The sequence below is a fragment of the Euleptes europaea genome, chromosome 1, assembly GCF_029931775.1.
Source record: "Euleptes europaea isolate rEulEur1 chromosome 1, rEulEur1.hap1, whole genome shotgun sequence".
Taxonomy (NCBI): domain Eukaryota; kingdom Metazoa; phylum Chordata; class Lepidosauria; order Squamata; family Sphaerodactylidae; genus Euleptes; species Euleptes europaea.
The window spans coordinates 6,001,336-6,028,382 of record NC_079312.1 but is presented as its reverse complement, the minus strand read 5'-3'; the positions used below and the strand labels follow the sequence as shown (position 1 = coordinate 6,028,382).

Here is a 27,047-nt window from a genome sequence, read left to right as displayed (position 1 = left end):
TGGATTTTGCTAGTTCACACAGTAAAATCCAGCTTCAAAGTGCATTGAAAATGGATTGAAATTGCATTATTCAGCATGTGTGAAAGTGCCCATACTTACACGTCTCTGTACTGGGGGAGAGGGGAATTTGGAAATTTGAACACCTGAAACCTCCCTCTCCAAAATTCTATAAACCCCCAGAGGCATGAGCAGACAAATTCCTCTCTCCCCTCATTTTTTCTCTTGGATAGCCTCTCAGCTGCTCACAAAAATCCACCCCACTGCAGCATCTCCACTCCTTACAAAGCCTTATTTTTCTGCACAATTGGGGAGTCCCCTGCTTATCCTGTGGGTAGCCGTGGCCTGGGCTTTTTAGAATCATAGGGGACAGACCGACATTTAACTAACAGGAAGACACATCCTTGTTTACATTTGTAGCCCTCGGAATCGACCACACTGAAATGCTGTCACCTATATTACTTGTCCTCTGGCAGACTCAGTAGGAAACCTGCGGCTAGAACCTGGGAATCGGCCTCGGCTTTCCTGATCCAGCCCCACATTTCCTAGGCAGAAGGGTCAGGAACTGCTTTGGCATCACACTAACCAGGATCAGCTTCTTTTAGTACCTTTCTGCCTTCAGCCAGGCAGAGTCCAGGCAGTGATGTGCAAAAAGGGGTGGGGAGGAGAGGGGGTTCCTATTTGCAAAAAGGTCAGATGGGGTGGGGGGAGAGACAGTGTAGGAAATGACATTACCAGTTCACATTTCTGTTTCCTAGGTGTCTCTCTAGGAATTCAGACACTTACTTTAACCCGTAGAGATCTATTCTCTAGAAAATGCAAACAGGAGGGTGTTTGTCTTAGCGCAGGACGGTTTTTTAACCGGCTCCGAGAAGAGTATTGGTGGGATTGACGAATTAAAAGCAAACAGCCTGTCCCCTTGCATGTCCCTTTTTGTAAAGGGAGACCTGTTTTTAAACTGTTTACCTCCTTTCATTGAACTCGCTTGTAATCTTGATAAATCTTTTACCCTTTAACTCTGCACACTCTCTTTACAGTCTAGAATTTTTATATTGTTTGAAGGAACCCAAAGGATGTAAATTTCATAGATTTTTAAAAAACGAAACAGGTGCTTTATTTAGGTGCCTGGTTCAAACTGGTTTGTCCAGACTATAGGGAATGTCAGACCATTCGTATTTCAGTATCAGTATTGTCTACTCAAACTGTCAGAGGCTTTCTAGGGTAGGACTGCAACTGATGTCCAGACAAATTAGATCAGTTCCCCTTGAAAAAAAATGGCTGCTTTAGAGGGTCTCTGAGATCCCTTTCCTCCTTGTCTTTGGGTCTCTAGTAGTTGGAGGTTGTCCAGGATGCAAATCTTCCCCCTTCCAATAACCACTTTGCTTCTGCCCTTCTGACTGTAGGTCTTAAGGATGAAGTGTTCCTTATCCCGTGCGTGTGTAGAGTGCTGTCAAGTCACAGTTGACTTATGGCAACCCCTTAGGATTTTCAAGGCAAGTGATGTTCGCAGGTGGTTGGCCATTGCCTGCCTCTTTGTGGGCTGAGAGAGTTCTGAGAGAACTGTGACTGGCCCAAGGTCACCCAGCAGGCTTCATGTGGAGGAGCAGGGAATCGAACCCAGTTCTCCAGATTAGAGTCTGCCGGTTTTAACCACTACACCAGCATGCAGTGAGAGCCAGCGTGGTGTAGTGGTTAAGAGCGGTGGTTTGGAGCGGTGGAGTCTGATCTGGAGAAACGGGTTTGATTGTAAGCCCGTTTGAGTCTCCCTTAAATGGTAGAGAAAGTCGGCATATAAAAACCAACTCTTCTTCTACACCAGAGGGGTAGCCATGTCAGTCTGCAGTAGAACAGCAAGGTTCAAGTCCCGTAGCACCTTAGAGACCAACCAGATTTTCAGAGTACCTGCGAAAGGGAGCTTTGACTCTTGAAAGGTTATACTTTAAAAATCTTGCTGGTTTCTAAAGTGCTACTTGGACGCAGATTTGGGTGACTTACATCTGAGTGAACACCCCCAGGCTCCTGTTAAGTGAGTAAGGTTGGCAACTTCTTTTACTGACTGCTTTCCTGGGCCTTTGACAGCAAATAGATATGTGGAAGACAGGGCAAGCCATGGGAAACCTCACCTGCTGATGAGCAGCCCTTAAAAGCACAGGAACAGCTCAAGCCAGGCCAGCTTGGACGGTGAGTTGGCAGCCCTCTTTTGTGTATGACACCTTGGTTTGTGGAATAGAAGTATTTTAACAAATATAAAAGTTAATAAAAAGTCAGGAGTAAATAACCAGCATTAGGGCTTCAAGACAAGGGAAGGTACATTTCAGCCCCCTAGAACTCAATGGAACTCCCTTTGCTGGGGTCTCTTGATAAATCAGCTGCAAAATTAACAGGAATGCGGTGGGAAATGTCTGTTACCAGCTGGTTTTTTTGGGGGGGGGGTTTAGGTTTTTTAGTTTTTGTTTTTTTTAATGACACATTCTACTGAAAATATACATGTTAAAAACGGAATCTGGAGGTTCTTGGAGCAGTTCTTAACAGATAGAGGGTTAATCTATACTGTTGCTCCAGCATGGGAATTTTGCACTGGGAGAAATGGCCTCTAAATCACAAAACCTTTGGCCACCGCAATGAGCATCCAAGGTTCTTATGAGCTCTCCTCCTGTCGTTTCTTCTGCAAGAGACCAACAGGGTTGCCCCTTCGGAGGGAGAATCGGCATCTTGGACAGGAAGAAATCCTCGCTCAGTCTCCCTTGCAGATGCTCCTCTTGGCGTATCACGCGAGAAAGGGCTCCAGCTGGGCATTTTGGGGGAGAGCGGCTCTGCAAGGGTTAAAAGGAACATCTGGAATGGCCCACCCTCCTAGAGAGGCATCCAGGAGACAAGGGACATGAACTGGGAAAGTCACATCCTGCCCCGCCCCTAGACTGGGGAAACTGGGAGGGAGCAGGTGAGTTGAGAGATGGTGTTTGGAAAGGGGAGGGGGAGGCAGGAGGGAGGTGCAGGATGGGGCAGGAAGGAGCCACCCCCGGGGCAGAACTGCAGCCCCGCATGCCCAAGTATGCCTAGTAGCAAAATCTGATCACTGCAGTGCAGGATCCAGAGGGTGACCTCCCTGCCAGGAGAGTTAATGCCCGGTGGGGTGAACAGGTGGCCCAAGGGTTGGATTCAGTAGAAAAACGTACTGCGAGATCTGACATATGAACACGTACACGGCGCTGCCTTATACTTAGGATTGCCAGCTCCAGGTTGGGAGATTCCTGGAGATTTGGGGGTGGAGAGGGAAGCGAACATCTTCAGGGTATAATGCCATGGAGCAGTGGGGCCCCCAGGATATTCCAAGGGGGCCACAGGTGAAAATTGCATAAATGGGGAACCACGGCACGAGACTAGGGGGCCACAGAGGGAAGTGAGAAGGGAAGAAAACAGAGAAGTGACCTAGAAAACAGAAAAGAAAACAAGAAAACAGAGAAGTGAACAAAATAGAAAACAGTGGTAGAGGCTTTGTTCTCCCTTGTATGTGAACATTGTTGTTTATTAGCGTGTTGTATTCCCTTTTTGTGGGGTATTTTTTGTAAATTTCAGTTTCTCAATAAGAACCGCATGTGTGCATTTTGTGTGGCTGTTTATGCTTCTTTGTTCCTTGGCTATTTACAAACAAAACATTTAAATAACCACCTTTCTATCGGTAGGACAGGGGGGCCACAGGAAGGAAACAAGGTCGGAAGGGGGCCATGGTTGGCAAAAGGTTGAGAGCCACTGCCATAGAGCCCACCCTCTGAAGCAGCCATTTTCTCCAGGGGAACTGATCGCTATCATCTGGAGACCAGTTGTAATTTGGGGTTATCTAGCCCTCACCTGGAGGTTGGCAACCATACATACTTGGTCCCTCAGGCTCAATATTGTCTACTCAGACCGACAGCAGCTCTCCAGGGTCTCTCGCAGAGGTCTTTCACATCACCCGCCACCTGGTATTTTCAGCTGGAGGTGCCGGGGACTGAACCCAAGATCTTCTGCATACTAAGCAGAGGCTCTTCCACAGAGCCAAAGTTCATAAATTGGATAGACATAGGTCAGTCTATCGTAGGACCCTCTTTTTCGGACTGCTTAGCCAGTTGGTCCCTTGGGTAGTCCCCAAGGAGAGCCTGGGCAGATGCTCTCCTTTTCTTGGTGGCCCCTCATGTATTTTTCTCCCTACTCCCCCCCCCCCAGTTCAGTAGCTCCTGGATGAACCCTAGCGGTAAGACTCATTATGGGGAGGAGCTGTGGCATGCAGAAGGTCCCAGGTTCAATCCCTGGCATCTCCAGTTAAAGGGACTAGGCAAGTAGGTGATGGGAGAGACCCCTGCCTGAGACCCTGGAGAGCTGCTGCTGGTCTGAATAGACAATACTGACTTTGATGGACCAAGGGTCTGATTCAGTATAGGGCAGCTTCATGTATTCATTATGAAACTGGGGATCTAAATATTTATTTTTTTTTTTTAATGCTGCCTTTCCACACAATCAGGGTCCCCAAGGCAGCAAACATAAAAACATTAAAACAATTAAAAACAGCATTGAAAATGATAGCTTAAAAGTTGCCAACCTCCAGATGTGACCTGGAGATCTCTTGGAATTACAGAGATCAGCTCCCCTGGGGAAAATGGCTGCTTTGGATGGTGGACTCTGTAACATAATACTTTGCTGAGTCCCCTCTACCCAAATCAAGCCCCAAATCATGAATTTTTCAGTCCAGAGTTGATAATCCTAATAGAGAAATAGGCTGGTCAGACAGACTCTGGAAGGGGATAGGGGTGCCAAAATTTTTTTCTTCCAGTTGGTTTTGTGAGCCACAGCTCACTTTGATGGACAAGCAAAGATTCTGGTTAACAAAAGCTGAAGCCACAATAAACGTGTTCCAGGCACCACAAGATGCTGCCCTTTTGGCTGCATCTGGCTAACCTGGCTACTTCTCTAAAAAGCATGTTTCTCCATGTAGGTGTGAATACAATAGACAAAGGAGAGGAAGGCCAGTGAAATAAGTTTAAATAGTGTTTGAGGGAACTCTTCCTTAACTCTTCGTATAAAATAGACATTGTCAAGCCATAGGGTTGCCAACCTCCAGGCAAATCCTGGTGATCTCTCAGAATTGCAATTGATCTCCTAATTATTCAGATCAGTTCTCCCGGAGAAGATGGCAGCTTTGGAGGGTGGACTTTACAGCATTATACCCTACTGACATCCCTCCCCTCCCCAAACCCTCCCCTCCCCAAGCTTCCTGGAATTTCCCAACTCAGAGCTGGTCACCCTAGCAAGGGTGGGTGTGGAGTGGAGAGTCTGTGGCTCTCTTTGATTATTAAAGGTAAAGGTGGTCCCCTCTTTTTCTCAGGGAGATGCTCCAGATGCTAGCGGGAACCATGCAGTTTTGCATTTGCTTGTGTTGACAGCGTTGGAACTCGTGACCAGGAAAGACCCCTTGGTTTGGGGATTTTTGCCAGCAGAATCTGTCTCCTCTACCCCCCAGAGGTAGAAGAGCAAGGAGAACTTTTGCCCCGTGGCAGATGGCACTTGGGCGCATACAGGCGGTGGGCGAGAAAGGCCCTGGAGCCGGAATGGGGGTAGGAAAAGACTGGGGTTCCACGGGACTCTCGGGGAAAACCAGGATGAATATCCTCCTGAGTGAGGAGGCCTTTGGCTTGGATATGCAGCCCCAGCACTTCAGGCGGTTCTGCTACCAGGAGGCCGAGGGGCCTCGAGACGCATGCAGCTGCCTCCATGAACTTTGCAACCTCTGGCTGAAGCCAGAAAGGCACAGCAAGAAGGAGATGCTGGACCTGGTGATCCTGGAGCAGTTCCTGACCATCCTGCCCCCGGAGATGGAGGGCTGGGTGAGGGAATGTGGGCCAGAGACCAGTTCCCAGGCGGTGGCCCTGGCAGAAGGCTTCCTCCTGAGCCAAGTGGAGAAGCAGAAAGAGCAGGTGAGCTGGTTTCATCCTGGCAAGACAAGAGCATCTGAGAAGCTGAGCCTTTTGCTAAAGCATCTCTGCCCCTTTCTTGTGCATTTAAAATTTCCATCCCTCTCTAGAAAGCCTCTTCTAGGGGGCAAGTGCTGCATGGGGTGTTTGGCTGCTTCCCTGCCCCTTTAGGTCACGATCCAGGATGTGGGGGAAGCCCAAGCCAGTTCTAGCTCCGCTGATAGCAGCAGGGGGTGATTAGGCAGAATCCTTCCAGTTATTCCTTTCTTTGTCCCCTACATGGGATCCTGGCTGCTGTTTCAGGTACATGGATCATTCATGGAGATGTTTGCCAAGTCAGAAAAGGATTCGCCAAAGACCTTCCAGAATCCACAGTTCAGAGCCTTCAAACAGGAGGATCCAATGCCAGACACCTCCCCAGGTAAGGATTCCTTGTGCCTGAACTGCCGTGAAGGTCCCAAGATAAACGTTACATCTCGGTCTTTCTCTTTGGGTTGCCTGAAGTTCATTGCTGGTATTTCTAGGTCTTTGGCCTCTGTTTGAGAGACTGGATTGTTCTTCTCTCCCTCCCAGACTTTGGAATGGCATCCCTGACTCTTTCCAAGTCGTTTCCTCTTTGCGATGAAGCAGAAGCAGCTGCTATGCGGCCAGCTCAGACTGAGGAAGGTCCCGTGTCCTTTGAGGAGGTGGATGTGGACTTCACCAAGGAGGAGTGGGAACTGCTGGATCCAGGCCAGAGGGCTCTAGCCATGGAAGTCACACTGGAGAATTTGGGGAATGTGGCCTTTCTGGGTAAGGATCCCTTTTCACTTTATTATTATTATTATATTTATCATGTAGAACATTTTAGTGCTGCCTTTCCACCCCAGCATGGTCCACAAGTTAGCCAAAAAAATTTTTTTTTTAAAAAAATTAAAACATCTGTGCTCTTAAAAATACAGTTAAAATTATAAAATAATTCAAATAGAACACAAAAACAACATAGAAGGAGGGCCAGTAACCATTATGGGGGATATGCCAGATAAAACAAATAAGTCTTCACCTGCTGGTGAAAGACAACAATAGAAGACACTAACAGACACTGATGGGGAGGGGTGTTCCAAAGGTTTGGTGCCAAGACCAAGAAGGCCCTAGTTTTAGATAGGTAGTTTAGTTGATGGATGCTGAAATAAATTAATCTCCATTACAGTTGTCAGTAATCAGTACACTCGAAGGAGTTTGTGAAGCAGGAGTAGATTGCATTATATCCAAACTCTCCACTCCTGAGCCCTTCTCCTCTGTCCTGGCCAGGATTCAATGACTCATTGAAGACAGCAGAATTCTTTTCTAATTCAGAGCTCAGTATGGGGGAGACTGGGGGAGCGGTTATCTCAGTGGTTGCTTCCTGTCTGCCCATTGGTAAAGATGGGTTTGTTGAAGAGGGTGCTTCCTGTCTGCCCTTTGTAGTTTGGAACATGTATGCATCCAGAAGGGTCAGGATGACCTTACTTATAGAATCATAGAGTTGGAAGGGGCCATACAGGCCATCTAGTCCAACCCCCTGCTCAATGCAGGATCAGCCTAGAGCATCCCTGAGAAGTGTTTGTCCAGCTGCTGCTTGAAGACTGCCAGAGAAGGGGAGCTCACCACCACCCTAGGTAGCTGATCCCACTGTTGAACAACTCTTACTATAAAAAACGTTTTCCCTAATATCCAGCTGATACCCTTCTGCCTGTAATTTAAACCCCTTAAACCCTTGATGTTGTTTCCCCAAAGGAGAACTTTTGACTCCAAGACCTGATCTCATCTCATGCCAGAAAGAAGAAGGTGAAGAAAAAGTGTTCACCCAGAGCTCAACGGAAACAGTGGGAGAAGCAGGTAGCTACTGAGTTATGGGATCCTTTGGTGCCTTGTTGTTGTGGGACTTCCTCAGAGGGCTGGTGGGATTTCCTTCTTGATCTTACGCAAGAGAGAGAAGACCTATCAGGAATAGAGAATAGAACTGCTGCCATCATACTGCCCTTGTACAAATCTATGGTGAGACCACACTTGGAATACTGTGTACAGTTCTGGTCACCCCACCTAAAAAAGGATATTACAGAGCTTGAGAAGGTGCAGAAAAGAGCAACCAAAATGATCAAAGGGCTAGAGCAACTGCCCTATGGGGAGCGGTTAAAAAGCTTAGGGCTGTTTAGCTTGGAAAGAATGTGGTTAAAGGGAGACACGATAGAGATCTATAAAATTATGCTTGGTCTAGAGAGAGTGGACAGGGAGAAGCTTTTCTCCTCATAATGCTAGAATGAGGGGTCATTTGCTGAAGCTGGAGGGTGAGAGATTCAAACCAGATAAAAGGAAGTACTTCACACAACACATAGTTAAATTGTGGAACTCCCTGGCCCAGGATGTGGTGCTGGCTGCCAACTTGGAGGGCTTTAAGAGGGGAGTGGACATGTTCATGGAGGAGAGGGGTATTCATGGATACTAGTTCAAATCAAATCACACCTTTATTTGGCATAAAAGTTAAAATGGATACTAGTCATGATGCATACCTATTGTCTCCAGGATCAGAGGAGCATGCCTATTATATTAGGTGCTGTGGAACACAGGCTAATATAATGCCTCTGCAGGATAATGCCTCTGCAGTCGTCTTGTTTGTGGGCTTCCTAGAGGCACCTGGTTGGCCACTGTGTGAACAGATTGCTGGACTTGATGGGCCTTGGTCTGATCCAGCATGGCTTTTCTTATGTTCTTAGGCTCTGCATTTTCCCAGTGATTATCTTGTGTTTTCATGTGATCCACTCATGTCCACATCATGCCTTCTCGTAATAGTTTTGACTGCAGTTGCAGCCTGTTTTCCCCAGATCAATTAAAAAACTCCTTGAAAGCAGAGCAAGGAGAGGGCTTGGCTCCCTCATAGGCTGATTTTCAACAGGCTAGATGGGAGAATGTTCAAGCAGAGGAGCCTCCTGGGTATGTTTCCTGCCAGAATGAGGGGTGAGAGTGCCAAAATGTCAGCAAGGGTACAGTAGGAAATAGTCAGAGAGAAACTGAATGAGAGGGAAGCCTTCTAAAAATCTGAAGAAGCAGTTTCTCACTTAAGAGGGAAACATCTTTAAAATCTCCAAAGGAATGGACCCCCTCTTGTATTCTAAACTGGAGTAATACCCTCCTGATGGTACCACGCTGCTGCAGAGCAGGTGTGCTGTACCAATTCTTTTTTAAAAAATTATTGTATAAAATAATAGGGATACAGAAGGAAAGCAAAGGAGGGGAAAATATAGATATCAAACATAAATTTTGTCTAAAAAATAGAAAAGAAAACAATTCTAACGCAAAACAGGCTAACGACATTGGCATATACAGAAGATAATCATTTTCTATGGCTAGTTAATGCATTGTCAAAACTATCGGTAATGGTTTTCTATAAATGAAGTGAAAATTGCATTATAATACATCTTATATAGATCTAATCAGTTGTTTTCTTATTATTAACCTTGAGACTCAACGTGGTTGTAAAAAGATGCTGCTCAAATGCTTTATCACTGTTCATATTTATCATATAATTCATTTTTGGCATAAGAGCATATTCCATTAGTTTGTGCCAATTCTTAAGGTGTGACCCGGTTTTGTATTTAGCTGCCCCTTCAGATATCTGCCAAACTCGAAGGTAGCCAAATGTTTGCACTGCAGTGATGCTTCCCAACCCAGCCTGTATCAGTTTTCTGCCCTGTTCTTTTGTTCGACTGTTATTATTTTACTATCAGCCTCTCAGGGTGAGCAATAGAGTCATTCTAGGAGAACAAAGTGAGGCCACCAGGAGGTTAGTCATGAAAAGGGATCCCTGGAGCAAGACTTGAACTTCGATAAAGGTTGCAACAAGGAAAGGCCAGATCCTGTTCAGATGAGGAATGGTGCAGGGTTTTGGAAAGGAGGTGGAGATGGGGAGAAATGGGACATCCAAAGATGGTACCAAATTTGGAAGATTGGTAGCTGATGGAATTTTGAAGAATAGTATATATACTGTATATGTCGGTGTGTGTACAAATGGGAGGTGCTATATCTAGCATTGCCTGCTCTGGGTTGGGAAATACCTGGCGATTTTGGGGGTGGACCCTAAGGACGACAGAGTTTGGGGTGGGGAGGGACTTCAGTGGGGTATAATGCTATAGAGTTCACCTTCCAGAGTAGCCATTTTCTCCATGTGAACTGAACTCTGTCGCCTGGAGATCAGTTGTAATAGCAGGAGATCTCCAGCCACCACCTGGAGGCTGGCAACCCTAGCTATATCTCAGTGGTAGAATATCTGCTTTGTATGCTGAAGGTCCCAGGTTCAAGCCCCACAATCTGCAGTTACAAGGATAAGGTAGTAAGTGATATGAAAGACCTCTGCCTGAGGCCATCTTGTTAGTGGCTTCCTAGAGGCACCTGGTCAGCTACTGTGTGAACAGACTGCTGGACTTGATGGGCCTTGGTCTGATCCAGCAGGGCCTTTCTTATGTTCTAACCACTATCATGGGTCCCCAACCCTTTTCAGCCTATGGGTACCTTTCCAATTCTAAGGTGAATTAAAAGGGTCGCACCAGTCACAGGAGAAATTCCCTACTTGTTTTACCCAAGAGGCTTCTTCAGGGAAAGGCATAGGGAATTTTACATGAGTAATAAAAATATTTTAACCTATTTTGCACGATCGGCCTTGGCCTTACTTTTATCTATCTTTCCAATTCTGACACAGAATGGTGGGCACAACCACAAAATGGCCACTGTGGGAGGTGGACTGACACATACACACAAAGGAAGCTGAAGTGCAGGAAACAATAGGAGTAATTTCTAAAAATACACTGGGAAACAGGAGCGAAAGAAAGAATAAAACCAATACTGTAGCGGCAGCTACCACTGAAACAATGTTATTTTCATCTTCACAGTCAGTCAGGACTTTAGTGGCCCCACCCTCTTTCTAAAACACTTGACAGGTACCAGGAATGGTGTTGGCGGGCACCATGTCACCCACAGGCACCATGTTGGAGACCCCAACAGAGTAGATAATACTGAACTTGGTACACCTTGGCTTTGGTCTGACTCAGTAGAAGAACATAAGAAGAGCTTGCTGGATCAGACCAGTGGTCCATCTAGTCCAGCATCCTGTCTCACACAGTGGCTAACCAATTCCTCTGGAGGTACAACAACAGGACGTAGAGGCTGATGTTGCCCCTGGGCACTGGGATTGAGAGGTTGACTGCCACTGAACATGGAAGTTCCCTTCAGTCACCATGGCTAGTAGCCATGGATAGACCTCTACTCCATGAATCTTCATGAATGAAGGCAGCTTTGAAGTGCCCCGTTATCTTTTAGCGTTCAATAAAAGATAACAAGGAGGAGGTTAAGTTCAAAAGCAAACAGTTCTTTATTTAGCTAAACACAGAGCTGGGTGAGAACCACAGATAAGGCACAGGATTACTCACAAAGGAAGGTCAGCATCATTTATGCATTAGAAGGGGGCAGGCCCATAGCTGCTTACAAGCAGATTGATACACAAAAGCACCATTACACGTTAGGTGTCTACTCCAAGTTAATTAGCATAGCCTATAGATATTGCCCGAAGGCATCACTGAGCAAGTGCTTGATCTTGTGAGCTAGGAAACAGAAACTACATTCCTAAGGTTAGAGGTAATTTAAAGACTGCTTTCTCTCTACTGGTGAGAGGCAGTACCAGGCAGAGTATGATTTGTTGGCTCAAAGCCTTTGGATGCCAACTTCCCTAAAGCTTCTATGTGTGTCATGTGCATATGAGTACATAGTGTTTTATACCAGCCCTTATATCTGGGCACTACAGCTTCATGCATTCATACATGGAAGGCAAAGATTGGAAACTCTCCCTCAGTCGCCCTCAGCTTAGGCTGTCAAGTGAGAGATCCAGGATGAACTTTGGAGAGGGTGGCTTTCACACAAGTCGATGAGCTGTTCTTCCCCTAAGAAGAAAAATGCAGCAGGACAAAAGAAGGGGAGTACATTTGCCACCCTGCTGCAGGTCCATGCAATACAGGTGCAGTCCTCAGGTCAGGCCAACCATGGAGTCTTTTGGGCTGTTCTTGCTTGTCTGAATCACCGTCTGTTCCTTTTCTTGGCAGTTAAAGGGCTCACCCAGCAGCGAGAGGCTGTCAGGAATGGCTGAACACTTGTGCTGCTATCTCAAAAGGCAGGGTTTCAAATCCGCACACCCCCTTCCTGATTATTCCTACCTTCTGGCCTGAAAACGGGGCTTTTACAGCCTGGTATCTTTCTGTTACTTTTTAATCCTGCCCTTATTTCAAGGGGTTTTCCCCTCCTCCGTTTTATCTTCACAACAACCCTATGAGATAGGCTCGGCTGAGAATGTATGACTGGCCCAAGTTTATTCAGTGAGCTTCACGATTAAGTGATGGGATTCAAACCTGGGTTTCCCTGATCCTTGTCCGGCATTCTAACTGCCCTACTCTAGCTTCAAACTGTTCTGCTGTTGTTATTGAAGACTTTAAAATTTCAAAACCTTGCAAATTGTGAGGGACAGACTCTCCAGTTTCCTCTAACGTGGCAGAGAAGGACTGAAGGTAGGGTTGCCAACTCTGGTTTGAGAAATTCCTGGAGATTTTGGGGTGGTTTCTGGGGAGGGCAGAGTTTGGGAAGGGGAGGGACCTCAGCAGGGTATACTGCCACAGAGTCCACCCTCCAACATAGCCGTTTTCTCCAGGGGAACTGATCTCTATAGTCTGGAAATCAGTTATAATTCTGGGAGATCTCCAGGCCCCACCTGGAGGTTGGCAAACCCAACTGCAGGCCCTAATTAAGGAGTCAGAGCAAGCAAGAGATGTTGCCCATCAGGGTCAGGGGGAATCCCGTCCCATCCCTGTCTCTCTCACTTCTTCCCTTGTGGTGAGTCCCTCCACCCTGAGGTTCCTTCAATCAATTATAAGAGAGTGATTGTGAGGGCTGCCACATCAACCCTCTACAAGCCGGGTCCAGGTTAGGGTGGTCCTAGTTATCCTCCCCCAAGCCCCTAGAGGTCAGCTTTCCGGTAGTCCCTGAGGGCAGACTGAAAGGCTGTGGGACTTGGCCTCACAGCTGGCACTCCCAACCTGCCTGATAACCCAAGTGAGAGTGCAGAGGACAGACAGTGCTTCCTGGAAGCCATCTGTGTGGTGGAGCCTCCATTGGATGCGGCCAGGCAAAGAGGAGACCCCCACATGAGGGCAAGGAAACTCATGGCTCCATCCCCTTCCCAGCAGCAGAGAGGAGGCTGAAAAAATGAAGCCCGTCACAGCCCCCACTAGGTAAGAATATTTTGCTGTTATATCAGCGAGGCCTCCCCGATGACCTCCGGACTTGAGCTGGTTGAGACAGGTGAAGATGGATCTTCAGGTGCTTTGAATCCTAGCACTTTTCATTGGGCCTGGAAATGGGAGCCGGTGCTATTTGCATAACACTGGTCATATATGTTTATGGTGGTGGACTCCTTTTAGGCCTTGTATGGTCATGGCCACATCAGCTTTCTTCAGGAAAGGTCACAGCTGGCAAACCAACCTAAGTTTGTAAGAGGCTGTCCTATCTACCTCTGTCATCTGCATATCCAGGGAATATTCCCAGACGGTGCATCTTATTTCTCAGGGGCAACACAAACTCATCCAGAAAAGGTTTTACAAGAATTCATGCAGCAGCATTGATCCTGTGGAGACAGCCACTAACATCTCTATGATTTTCTTGTCTAGAGGTTCCTGTAGAGGGTGGCTCAGCTCAATGTAGAGTCCTAGAATTGGAAGGGACCTGAGAGATCATCTGATCCACCAGTGTAGAAATACACAACTACAGCTTCCTCAACTGGTGGTCATCCAGCCTCTGCTGAAAGACCTCCAGTGATGACACCTGACGAGCCCCATTACTGAACATTTCTTACTCTAAGAAAGTTCCTTTTCAGATTTAGCCAAAATCTACATCACTGTAATTTCCACCCATAAGTATGTGTTGTTCGTTGCATAGATGTATTTCTCCTGCTTCTGTAGGAATGAGTCTTCCTTGATCCTGTCATTTGTATCTTACTGGGTAACCTCTGTCACCTGTTCAGGGATACAACTAGATTTGAGTCCAGTAGCACCATAGAGACCAACTAGATTTTGGGGGTATAAACTTATACCCCCAAACATCCTGTAGGTCTCTAAGGTGCTACTGAACTGGAATCCAGCTGTTCCACTGCAGACCAACATTTCTACCCTCTGAAACTATGCATTCATAGGAGTGCATTTAGTACTATACTGTCAATGGCACCCTTTTCATCAGGTCCCTAGGGCTGATTTCACAGTCCTTCAGTCAGAGGCCAGTTCACTAGATATCTATACAACACACCAGATTTACATGACCAGAAACTAACCATTTTGTACCATAGATGACAAAATTCTTCTCTGTGACAGATTTTTGTGTGTGCGCGAAGGTAGATGAGGAAGGTCCTTAGTGGTCTACTAGACCAAAAGAAGTTTCCCAGCAGCTGGGACGAACTTTCAATGCAGAGGGAGACCATTTCTGATGCTTTTTGTAGGTATCCTCCAACAAGGGAAAGTTACCTAGGCTAGTTACCTCCCTTTTAGGAGACACTGCAGAATTGACTAGGGAGTCTCTGTTCTAGTGAGATGCTGGTAGACAAGCAAGACTGGAGAATTTCTGACCCTCTTTCTCTCACCTCTTCCTGGGGATGATTCAGTGCTTTTGTATATTCCATTCCTGACTGTCTTTCTTAACTAGATGAGAGGGGAAAACTGGGCTCACTATGAATGGGAATGCAGGCTTATTCCTGATATGTGGCTTATTCCTGATATGTGGCTTATTCCTGATATTCCTGGCTTATTCCTGATATTCCTGGCTTATTCCTGATATGTGGCTTATTCCTGATATGAGGAATTTGGGTCTATGCACTGATGCTGGCAGAATTCCCCCCCAGGGGCTCTTCTTTTGGATGCCTTATGAGCTACTGAGTTATTTCAGGACCTCCTGGAGATGCCTCTTTGACTTCCTTGCTCTTTTTTTTTACTTTGTTTCTTTTGTTTTCCCCTCTCTGATTTGGTCTCTGACCAGGAAATTATTTTGAAGGGCCATATCATACTATTATAACAGTTCTACGTGTTCCAGGAAAGCTGAATCTGGTGGGCAGGGCCTCCCCTTACCTCCTGATGTCAGAAGATTTTATCCCCTGCCTTCTGATATAAGAGCACAGCAATTCACTCATTCCTGACTGCCTTTCCATTACTAGGACAGAACAGAAACTCATGGTAAGTCCAAACATCCAGTCTCCAGTAAATGTATATCTAGCTTGTTTAATTAGTGGCAGAATTTGCCTTCCCGTTAAATCTTTGGAAATTATCTGGAGGCAGAAAGTATTTTCTGCTCTCCTTCACAGAGACTTTGGTTTGTTCCTGATTTGGTGCTATGTTATTCACTTGTGCTCTATTTTTTATCTCTTTATTATTCCAGGAAGCAATGCGCAGGGAAGTGAGAATGAGTGGGAAAACTATGGGATGTTGGCAGAAAGAGCCAAGCAGCCAGGGGTGAAAGAAAATGGTGGGAATTGGGAAGGAAGAAAGCCACAGGAGGGAAACCAAGCATGGAATCAGAGGAATACACCTGATTCTTCTCTAGGATCGAACTTACGTGTTATCCAGATCCAACAAGAAACCAAGAATGGAAAGAGAAGGAATGAGTGTCCTGTATATTCTAAAAACTTCAGCAATAAATCAAGCCTCAATGTACACCAGAGAATTCACATCGGGGAGAGAACTAACGTATGCTTAGAATGTGGTGAAGCCTTTGGTGGGAAATCACACCTTGATAGACATCAGATAACCCAGAGAAAGTGCCTCACTCAGAAGGCAAACATTAATCACCAAAGAATCCACATAGGGGAGAAACTGTATAGCTGCTCACACTGTGGCAAGAGTTTCAGTAATAAATCAGGCTTTCTTCAGCATCAGAGAATCCCCATGAGAGAAAATCTACACAAATGCTTGGAACATGGAAAGAGCTATACTCAGAGCTCATGCTTTACTTCACATCAATCAGTCAACTCAGGAATCTCAGACTGTAGTAACACATCCCAGTCTGCTAGATATCAAATAAAGCCCACAGTGGAGAAACTATATAAAAACCTGGACCATGGGAAGAGCTCCAGATGGAACACAGAGCTTACATCACATCAAAAAATTCACAGGGGGGGCAGAGTGTACAAATGCTCAGACTGTGGTCAGAACTTTTGCAATGCATCCAACCTTGCTAGACATCAAAGAATTCACACAGGGGAGAAACCATATAAATGCTCCGAGTGTGGGAAGAGCTTTGGTCAAAAGACAAACCTTATTAGACACCAAGGAATCCATACTGGGGCAAAACCATATCAATGTTCGGAGTGTGGAAATAGCTTCAGATGGAAGGTACAACTTATGTCACATCAATTAGTCCATAAAGGAGAAAGTCCATACCAATGCTTAGACTGTGGTCAGAACTTTTGTAGTTCGTCAAACCTTACTAGGCATCGAAGAACTCACACAACAGAGAAGCTATATAAACATTGGGAGCACGAAATGCGCTTCAACCAGAGCACAAGTCTTATCTCTCAACAAAATATCCACACTGGAGCAAAGCGATATCATTCAACAGAGTGGGGACAGAGCATCAATCCAAGCCAAGAACTCTGTGCCATGCCGTGTCCTACCCAATCCCAATGCTCAAGCACTTTCCTACCTATGGTCAGCAAAAATGGCAAAGGACAGCAACATACTTCACTGAATGCCACTAAGTTTGTGAAGCTTTACTTTGACGATCTTCTTAAAAGTAACTCTGCTACCTGAAACCCTTTCAGGGATTGAATCTGGAACCTTTAGAATGTGAAGCTCTGAGCTAGCCATCTCCCTGATGAATGAATAGTTGTTTGAAATGGTACTTTGACGCTTGTGAACCTATTGCCTGTTAATTTTCTTGGAGTGATGAGTTCTAGTAGTATAGGAAAAAGAGGCAATACTCTTTCTACCCTCTTTCTCCAAACCATCCTTCAGTGTAGAAACCTCTATCATGCCCTCCTTGTTGCCTTTTCTCTAAGCCAACCCCCCTCAAACGCCTTATCCTTTCCTCAGTCATAAGGATCATTTCAGTTGCTTTTTTCCTTCACTGCTGTTCAGCTTTAAGACATCAGCTTGGTTCCCACCTAACAGTTGTGTGAATGGAAGGATTTCCATTCATGGAACATGACTTCCCCACCTCCTCCCTCTGGCAATAGCCACAGATAACCCCCTCCCCAATACTACTCCTAGAGGCTGGGGGAACCACAGAAATACACAAATCTGCCTGAGTCAGACCCTTGGTCCATTAAGGTCAGTATTTTCTACTCATACTGGCAGCCACTTTCCAGGGTCTCAGGCTGAAGTCTTTCACATCGCCTGCTATCTCATCCTTTTAACTGGAGATGTCGAGGATTAAACCTGGGGTCTTCTGCATGCCAAGCAGATGTTGTACCACAGAGCCACCTCCCCTCCCTAATAGCTTGCAGCAACAGAGGTTTACTGTGGGAGAGGGAGGAATCAGCAAAGTTCCCCTTCCATCCATGGAAACTTTCGTCCGAACCATCATTTTTGAGACATTGACCAGAACAATGCACAGTAGTCCAAATGGGACAGCACCAGAGATCCATACGAGGGCATTACAATACTGTTAATTTTACGTTCAATCCCATTTCTAATAATCTTTAATGCTGAGTTCTTCTTTTTTCACTGATGCCGCACAGACCAACTCAATGATCTTACAAACCTGCAGAGCACTTTGCCTGAACTGGATAAGGACATTGGCTGAGAAAGGCCATTTGCCTGATGTGTCTTTTGTTGTTTAAAGAATAGTTTCCACTGTTTTTATTTGGTGGTAAATGGTTCATAATATTATCTCATTCAGCTTGATTACTAATGTTTCATGTACAAGTGTAACTAGTCATGGCTGTGCAGGAGGAACAGAGCATTTCCTCCCATCTCTGTCTGTCTTAGAAATGTACTTTCTCAAACATGAGAGGTTTTGAAATAATAAAGGGGTTCTCAGAAGATGTGTGCCTTATTTACACAAAACAGAAGCATATCAGGTGCAGAATTGTGAGCTGATTTTATAATCCATCTTTCCAACTCTAGAGTTGTCCAGTTAGCCAGCAGTGCTCCATGTAAGAGCTTTGAGATTATCTTTTGACCGTCTCATGGTGTTTACTCTGTGGGTGAATGCATGTGTTTTTTTTTGTTTTTTTTTTTTTTTAATGAACACACATAAACACATGAAGCTGCCTTATTCTGAATCAGACCTTTGAGCCATCAAGGTCAGTGCAAGCATATCTCAGTGGTATTTCTGTGTCGGTTCCAGACCACCGAAATAAGGCAAATATCACAATAAAGAGAGTCGCATTAATTTTTTGGTTTCCCAGTGCATGTAAAGTTTGAAATATTGTGAGATTTACCAAAATGGGACACAGAGACATGAAGTGAGCACATGCTGGTGGCAAAATGGCACCAATAGACTTGCTTGAAAACACAATATCTGTGAAGCATAATAAAAATGAGGTATGCCTGATTGTCTACTCACACTGGCTCTCCAGGATCTCAGGCAGAGGTCTTTCATATCAACTACGGCCAGATTCTTTAACTGGAAATGCTGGGGATTGAACCTGGGACTCTGCCACTGAGCCACAGCTCCCCCCCTGATGGGAGGGCATTCAGTGGCATTGAATTGCTACATTGCCAGTCCACTGGCAGTTGAACGTTGCTGAGTGTTGGGAACAATTCCTGTGTTCTGACTTCCCTCTGAAATAAAGCTTGCCTGAAGCTGGTAGTATTCCTAAGAGGTCTTTACTTTGTCTGGCTTGCCAGCAGCCCTGTGTAGGAAGCAATTACTGGCAAGCTGGTCAATCAATGGCTTCTGCTTTGGGCTCAGTGACTAGCTTAAGAACCTAAGAAAAGCCCTGCTGGATCAGACCAGTGGTCCATCTTAGTCCAGCATCCTGTCTCACACAGTGGCCAACCACTTCTTATGGAGGGGCAAACAAACAAACAGGGCGTAGAGGCTGAGACTTTCTGGTATTCAGAGGTTCCCTTCTTTGCTTCATCTTTTGGCATCTTTTCCATAGCTTTCCTCCTAGCCCTGGCTTGCCCCCTAGCACACAGGACATAAAATGCTGAAACATCACTAAGACCTGGGCTCCTCAGACTTCAGAACTTCCCTCCTCAGAAGACCCATCTTGCCTCCTAGCTTTTGAGTCTCATCAGATGATCTATATAAATCATTTTAATAAACAAGATTAATTTTGGCCCTCCATAGATTCTTAAATCCTATTTTTAGTCCAGAGGGCAATTGATGATCAATAAATTTAAGAGTTCCTGATTTGGTGTTAATTATTTCCATGAATTTCTGTTAGCTGTTTACTGTTGATTTTATTGTTTTTGTGGTTATCGATTGCTAGTTTTATGACTGAGTATCCTTTACAGTATTAAATAGACTACAGAGTTATTGGCTCTGCACATATTTTGAGCTTTAGTTTTGTGCCTGTGACACTGTCCATATTACAGTAGATAGATACCAGTGCCCTCATGTCATCTGTGGAGACTGACCTTCTTCTTGAGTTAGAATTCAAATCCTGGGTTCTTCCTAGACTTGTTACTTAAAATCTTAACTATGCATAAAGTAGGTCAGTGCCTTTCAGTGATTATGCTCTTAGAATCGACCCCTTCCTAAGAAGTGGTATGTTATCTTATTCAGATAATCACCTAATAAGCAGGACACAACTTTATTTAACTTACGCAAGTACGCTCTTTTTATTGTATAGCTTCAAACTGACCACGTATGTATGAGTATGTATATAAAGTCCTAAACATACAGAATATGTATGCATATGTATACATGTACCACACATTCCTGAGGTGGGGAGTCCTCATAGGAGGCGGTGTGACCTCACTGCCAGTGTAAATGCATGTAATCACACATTAGGACGCACCTACGCTGGCGGCGAGGGTAGTTCTGCTGGTGCCAAAATGTTGCAGAGCTGCACCTTGCCCCTCTGCCAGTGTGGCCTCTCCGTGGCGCAGCCATGGCAGAGAATTGTCATGCCGGCATGGGGGCCATTCCCGGGGGCGGGGCGGGGGAACGAGCCGCCGGTTGGCAGCTTCCTGTCCCCATTCACCACTTTACACTGGCGCAGGGAACAGAGTTGCTGTGCCTGCTTTTTAGCAGGCACAGCCTCACTGTTTTCAATGGGGTGAAAGGCCCCGTTAAACAACAAAAAGCCACAAAACAGCTTTTTTTGTTTTGTTTAACGGCGTACAGCGAACTGCATTAGGAGATGGCTCACCTGCACCTTCTCCCCGCCGTTCCCGTACACCAATTCTCAGGAATGGATGGGTAAAGTCTTAAAAAATGTTACAAAATTCTTCTTAAAAATGTTGCAAAAGCCTTAACATTAGAATTCTTAAACATGTTTCATGTTACAAGTAATCTCTATATTAAAGTTTCAACCCTTAAAATGAAACAATAAAAATATTTCATTTAGAAAATAAAACAGTTACAGAAATCTGATTTAGTTAAAGAATCTTGATTCAAATTATTTAGAATAGCATATAGGTAAGTAGACATACGTTACCTGTTGGAAATGGTGGTCTCTTTTACCCATGACAGTGTATAAAGGTAGTTGTTAAATAGTATAGAATGTCCTTTTTAGGCAAACCCAAAGATTTCTCCCGGCAAGGCCTGGAGGTTTTTGGAGAAGCAAAAGAATCTTGAAGATGAAATCTTTCTTGACTCTGTAGAAAATAGGGAAGCTCTCGAGCTCAGCTTTTTGCGGTTAGGACCAGGCTTCCTGTTAAAGCAGACAGATTTCAGAAATAGGCTGGGGCTTCCTGTTGCACAGACAAGAGGGGGGGGAGATTTGAGAGAAGAATCTTTAAAATTTATCCTGCTTTAAAGCATATATATATATATATATATATATATATATATATATATATATATATATATATATATATATATATATCAAAGAATAATATAGAAACATTATCCAGATTCAGCTCCTCTTCCCATGTCAAAGAAACATGCAGACTTTGGCTAAGAAAGGTTGGGGGATTAACATGGAAGCCATGAGAAAGTGCCTGTCTCACTGAAGCTAGAGAACCAGTGGAACTGTCAGGAAGGGGTCAGAGAGAGGGATGACCTGGGTCCATCACTGGATGGGGGCATTCCATCTCAGGCTACCTGTCTTTATCCACAGGACTCTGGGCTATTGGAGAGAATTTGCAAAATCTCGCTGACCTAAGTCAAAGTGTATGAAAAGAGGGCCCATTAAAGCCCAAACTCAGAACATAAGGGAAGGAGGAACTGTATCTTGATAGATAGATTAAGCTTGGCAATTAAGGGTAAAAATCAAAATAAAGCTTTAGGGGAATAGATTAGAAATGCAGGCTTAAACTTAATAGTTGATTGAAGACATATTAGCTTATATTGAAGATAGGAAATCTTTAAAAAGTAATGATTTTAAAAGGGAGTTGTTAAGTAGAAGAAGATACTTCCTATTTTCTGACAGACTGGCTTTGCTGAAAATAGACATGCAGGGAGGACAGACACAGAATGATTTTAGCTGAAAGGAGTTTTCCAATAAATAGATTAAAATATTAGATTTGCAGAAAGGAAGAATTAGTACATCTTTAATCAAGGTTAAGAATTGTACTCCTGTATAGGGAAAGGGGGGTGCTGGATAAAGCAATACATTGAACAACTATTGATTCAAAAATCCCAGAAGAGGAAGCATGCTTACTGGAGAGAGATACATAGGTGAAATTAAAATATGCAGAGTGATAAGAATTAAAGGAGATTTCTATAGGAAACAGGATTTATACCATGAAATAAATTGAATAGTTTCTTTCTAAAGACAGGCTACAACACAGTAAAACAATTAAAAGCAAACAGGCTCCAGCAATATGCTGGTGAAATTAAGAATGTTTGTGTAGAGGTCTGATGGTTTGGAATATTGAGGAGATACTTTGCACACAGGCTAATTAATTCATGATTAAGATGAGAAGACAAATCCAAGAGCCTTCAACTATGATTTTTGGATTTAGCAATAAAGTATTGGAGGATTTTAGATTCCCATATAGAATTAAAGGAGAGGTTAAAAGTTCAGACAAGAGTTCAGATAGATGGTCAAGAGATGGGAGGGGGAGTCTAGGGAGCCTGGAAATTTACCAAAGGAACTTTAGCAAATGAACATGAAATAGGGAAGTGAGCAGCGAAAACCCAGACAGTCATAGGGTCTAAAACATCAGAAATAACTTACACTGTCAGCAAGTATTTTGTGAGATAAGCACACATGACAAGTAAACAACTCAAAGGACATGAGGTCTGAAACTTCAATGATCAGCAAATTAACCATTTTAGAAATGGGTGTTTCAATGATGTCAATGTTTGCCATGTATGGATTTTTAGGGTGGCCGGGAAAGACTGTAATTTGGCTTTATCCAATCATGGGAAGCCAAAAGGGCCGGCGTTCGGGCATCAGTAGGGGGCTGAGCCTCTGAAGGGCTATAAAAGAGCAAGCAGTGGACCATTGTCTTTGAGCAGTAGGGCATTGCAAAATGTCAAACTGGCTCCTATTTATTTTGGCCAAATAAATGCTTTCAACAGATCTCTCTGTGTCTGGTCTTCTCTATCCCTAATTAAGGTTGGATAAAGGGGATAAGAGTGTTGATTATTGATTATTGATTGGTGTTTCTGACATACCAAATCATGAGATCTGTGAACTCCAGTCTATGCGAAGACTGGGGAGATTTGTGAGAACCTCCAGTCTAATCAAAGACTGGAGAGATGTGTGAGACCCTCCGTATATTGGAGAGATCTCTGAGAACCTCCAGTCCACACAAGGACTGGAGAGATCTATGAGAACCTCTGATCTACGCAAAGACCGGAGAGATCTGACTTTTTTGTGTCTCTACACCTATATTTATAGGTCTTCAATATTAATTAAATAATTTGAGAACTGCACTTGTAGTTGACTGCTGTTGGTTCCACCTTTACTGGATGCTGTTGGGTCCTGTCTTTAGCTGAGTCCAGTTTGACTGTCTAAATACCATTCACTCCTAGCATTGACCACTGTTATTGTCCTTAACATACATCGACAATTTAATATCAAATAATTAAAAATAATTAAATATTATTTATTATTAATTAAAAATTGTAATATCAATATCAAATAATTGTAAAGATTCTAATCTCAGGATCATTCATCTTTATAAAAAGTACATAAGACTTCTATAAGTATGCTTCGTATGTTTCTTCCCTTAGCATCTCACAAGCATTTACTTTTTGTTAGCATTGGGACTAATGTGTCTCTAATGATCATTTGGAGATAAGAAATCACTATGAAAAACACAAAGCTATTTAAAACAAACTATAAGAAACTAGGAAAGGACTAGGTTGCTTATTTTGTTGTAACACTGTCCAGTTACTAAGTTTGTTTATATTAGGCTTTTGTTATGCTTTGCTCTTCTTCATTACCTACTTACAATATCATCACAGTAGTTAATTCTATTAATAGTTTTGTTATATATATAACATGCAATATATCTGAAACCTTTAACTTTACTAGTAGCTTAATACATCAAATGTAACTACTTTACTGCTTTATCAAGGCTGCTGAAGAAGACGCTTCACTAACTGCGCATTCCTGAGGGGGGGTGAGTCCTCATAAGAGGTGGCGTGATCTCCCTGCCAGCGTAAGTGCGTGTAATCATGCATTAGGACGCACTTATGCTGGCATGGAGGGCCTTTCCGCCAGCGCCCGAGCGCTGCAGAGCTGCGCCTTGCCCCTCCGCTGACGTGGCCTCTCCGTGGCGCAGGCCATGGCAGAGAATTGCCGCGCCGGCATGGGGGGTGTTCCTGGCATGGGCCGAGGGGAGGAGATGCCAGTCAGCAGCTTCCTGTCCCCATTTGCCACTTTACGCCAGCGCCGGGAATAGCGTTGCTGTGCCTGCTTTTTAGCAGGTGCAGCCTTGCTGCTTTCAATGGGGCAAAAGTCCCTGTTAAACAAGCCGTGAAATGGCTTTTTTGTTTTGTTTAATGGCATACGGGGAACGGCATTAGGAGACGGCTCTCCTGCACCTTCTCCCCACGTTCCCGTATGCCAATTCTCAAGAATGGCCGGTAAGGCAGCTAAAGCAGACATTGTTTACATATTGATGTAAGACTTGACACTCTTCCAGATACTCTTCAGGGTTGTTAAGGTCTCTTATACTGCCCAACAGGGTTTGCTGCTCCCATGTGAGAGAGAAGTCTCTTAAGGATTTTAAATAAGAACCCTCAATGATTCAAAAATAGGAAAGTTCTGTAAATATACATAATTTCACATGTACACAATGATCATATATGTCAAAGCCTGTGACATTCACATGACAAAGAATGTATGACTATGGTCACACCTGCCCAATCTAATAAAACAATTAAATAAAAATATTGAATAAAATAAATGTAGGAACTCTCACAGCTAGCCGTGCATCCTAAACTGTTAAAACAAACACTTGGTGCCTTCTGCATCCTATCAAGCAATACAGCTGGATCCAAGGGGATTCTAGAATTGATTGTAAACCTAACCCCAGTTCAGCTCTGCTTCCAATGTACTGTAGTTGTGATTTGTGTGGATTATATTATCAGTGCCCACACTCTGTTCTAGTTCTAATGAAATATTTCCACCACCTCCTTAGCATTTGATGGAAAAGCAAAAGAGAGCCACTGTGGTGTAGTGGTTAAGGGCAACCATGAGGAAAGGCAGGATACATTTTTTTAATAAATAAAAAACAGCAAAGTCAAAATGAAGAATTTTGGGAATATAGCTTTACTTGGTAATGATCCTTATCATTACTTATGACTGCAGTATAAGAATTTCCCCAAGGAGAAAGTTCATGGCTAAGCTCTCTTCTCAGGTATAAAGGCTAAGATCGGACATCCTGTGTGTCCTTTATTCCAGCCTGGCCAGAAATTGGGGTCTCTTTGCAGAGAAAGGAACTCTTACTGTTTCCTTCTTTTGGAGCTGAGTGGAGGACTATCAAGCCAGGCAGGTCTCAGAGCCTATTTCCTGTCTCCCGTATGCAGGAGATGAGATGATCAAAGATGCTTTTCTCTGGTGCTTTTCCCTTCAGAGATTAGTGTCACTTGCCTTCTCCACAGTGAATACGTGTCTGGAGACATTTTGGTAAAACCTTGCTTGAACATCTCTTGTGGTTTCATATGGTCTGCCTGCTTGTGGCAAACTTCCCTTTCCTCCTCAAAGCTGGGTAAACAAAATGTGGGCCACTACGTTAAAACTAGCACAGCATACTTGCTCTGCAGCTGACACTAAAGAGAAGCCATCCACGGATACTACTCAGCAGTTCAGGACATATTATTTGCCAAGAAGTGCACAGGTATCTCTACCCTCACCCCCAATGATGTGTAGATTTTCCACCACTGTAATATTTCCCTTTGCAACTAATGAATTCACCCTGGATATGCATGTCTTCCCCATGCTCTGTTAGTTTTCTCCTTCTTGGTTAGTTATTGTTGTTCTCTTATTATATTCTAGGATGTGACACTGAAGAAACAAAGAATATGGTGGAACCTTACATTATGTTGGTAGAAATAAATGGAATTCCTGGGATGGAAGGGAATTCAGAAGATCAACAAAGATCAAAAACACAAGAGGGACATCAAAAAGAGAAGCAAAGGAACAAACCTGAAGATTCTCTGTATTGGCATTTTCATATAATCTCATTCCAGCAAGAAAAACATAGCACAGGAAGAAGAAATGAGTGCCCTACTTGTGGGAAAAACTTCAGTACACCATCAAACCTTAAGAGACATCAAGGAATTCACACAAGGGCGAAACCACATGTATGCCTTGAGTGCGGGAAGAGCTTCACTCACAAGGGAAACCTTCTTTCACATCAAAAAGTTCACACAGGAGAGGACCCATATAAATGTTTAGTATGTGAAAAGAGCTTCAAGGTGAAATCAGCCCTTACTTCCCATTTTAGAACCCAAACAGGAGAGAAACCATATCAGTGCTTGGAATGTGGAAAGAGCTTTACAATGAGCTCATCCCTAACAACACATCGAAGACTTCACACAGGGGAGAAACCTTATCAGTGTTCAGACTGTGGCAAGTGCTTTGGTGCCAAATCAAGCCCTAATGGACATCAGAGAATTCACCCAGGAGTGAAACCTTATAAATGCTTGGAGTGTGGCAAGAACTTCAGATTGAGGAACCATTTTCTTAAACATCAAAGGGTCCACACAGGAGAGAAACCACATAAATGTTTGGAGTGTGCGATGAGCTTCAAGGAGAGCTCATCCCTAACTTCCCATGAAAGGATGCACACAGGGGAGAAACCATATCAGTGTTCAGACTGGTAAGAATTTTTATGGTATATCAAACCTTAAGAAACATGATCGAATACATACAGGAGTGAAACCATACTCATGCTTGGAGTGTGGGAAAAGCTTCATATGGAACAAACTGCTTATTAAACATCTGAGAGTTCACACAGGGGAGAAACCATATACATGCTCACTGTGTGGGAAGAGCTTCAAGGCTAGTTCATCACTAAATTTGCATCAGAGACTCCACACTGGGGAGAAACCATATAAATGTTTGGAATGTGGAAAGGGCTTCCATCTGCTCACAACCCTTACTTCTCATCAAATAATCCACACAGGGGAAAAACCATACAAATGCTCAGATTGTGGGAAAGGCTTCAGTCACACAGGAACCCTTACTTACCATCAGAGAATCCACACAGGAGAGAAGCCCTATAAATGCTCAGTGTGTGGAAAGGGATTTGCAGTGAGCTCATCTCTAAATTCTCATCAAAGGACCCACACGGGGGAGAAATCATATAAATGTTCTGATTGTGGAAAGCAATATAGATGGAGTACAAGCCTTTTTACACATAATTGCATTCACACAAGAGGACACCACATAAATACTCAGGATGTGGAAAGAGATTCAGAGGGCGGAGACCCCTTAATTCTCACCAAAAAACCCACAGGGAAGAAATGACTCAAATTTCTGGAGAGTGGAAA

General features: G+C 44.1%; 1 protein-coding gene across 1 annotated transcript in view; it reads left to right on the top strand.

Annotated features, from left to right (window-relative positions):
* Positions 1 to 5,579: 5,579 nt before the first annotated feature.
* LOC130474289 (zinc finger protein 436-like) overlaps positions 5,580 to 27,047 on the top strand; it is a gene marked incomplete at its 3' end in the record, with an annotated part of 75,089 nt that continues 53,621 nt past the window's right edge. Inside the window, exons 1-6 of the mRNA XM_056845877.1 lie at positions 5,580 to 5,726; positions 6,246 to 6,363; positions 6,516 to 6,734; positions 7,698 to 7,799; positions 15,411 to 15,497; positions 26,504 to 26,866. Of these exons, the coding sequence (XP_056701855.1) occupies positions 5,580 to 5,726; positions 6,246 to 6,363; positions 6,516 to 6,734; positions 7,698 to 7,799; positions 15,411 to 15,497; positions 26,504 to 26,866 (1,036 nt within the window). The remainder of the gene's footprint in view (positions 5,727 to 6,245; positions 6,364 to 6,515; positions 6,735 to 7,697; positions 7,800 to 15,410; positions 15,498 to 26,503; positions 26,867 to 27,047) is intronic.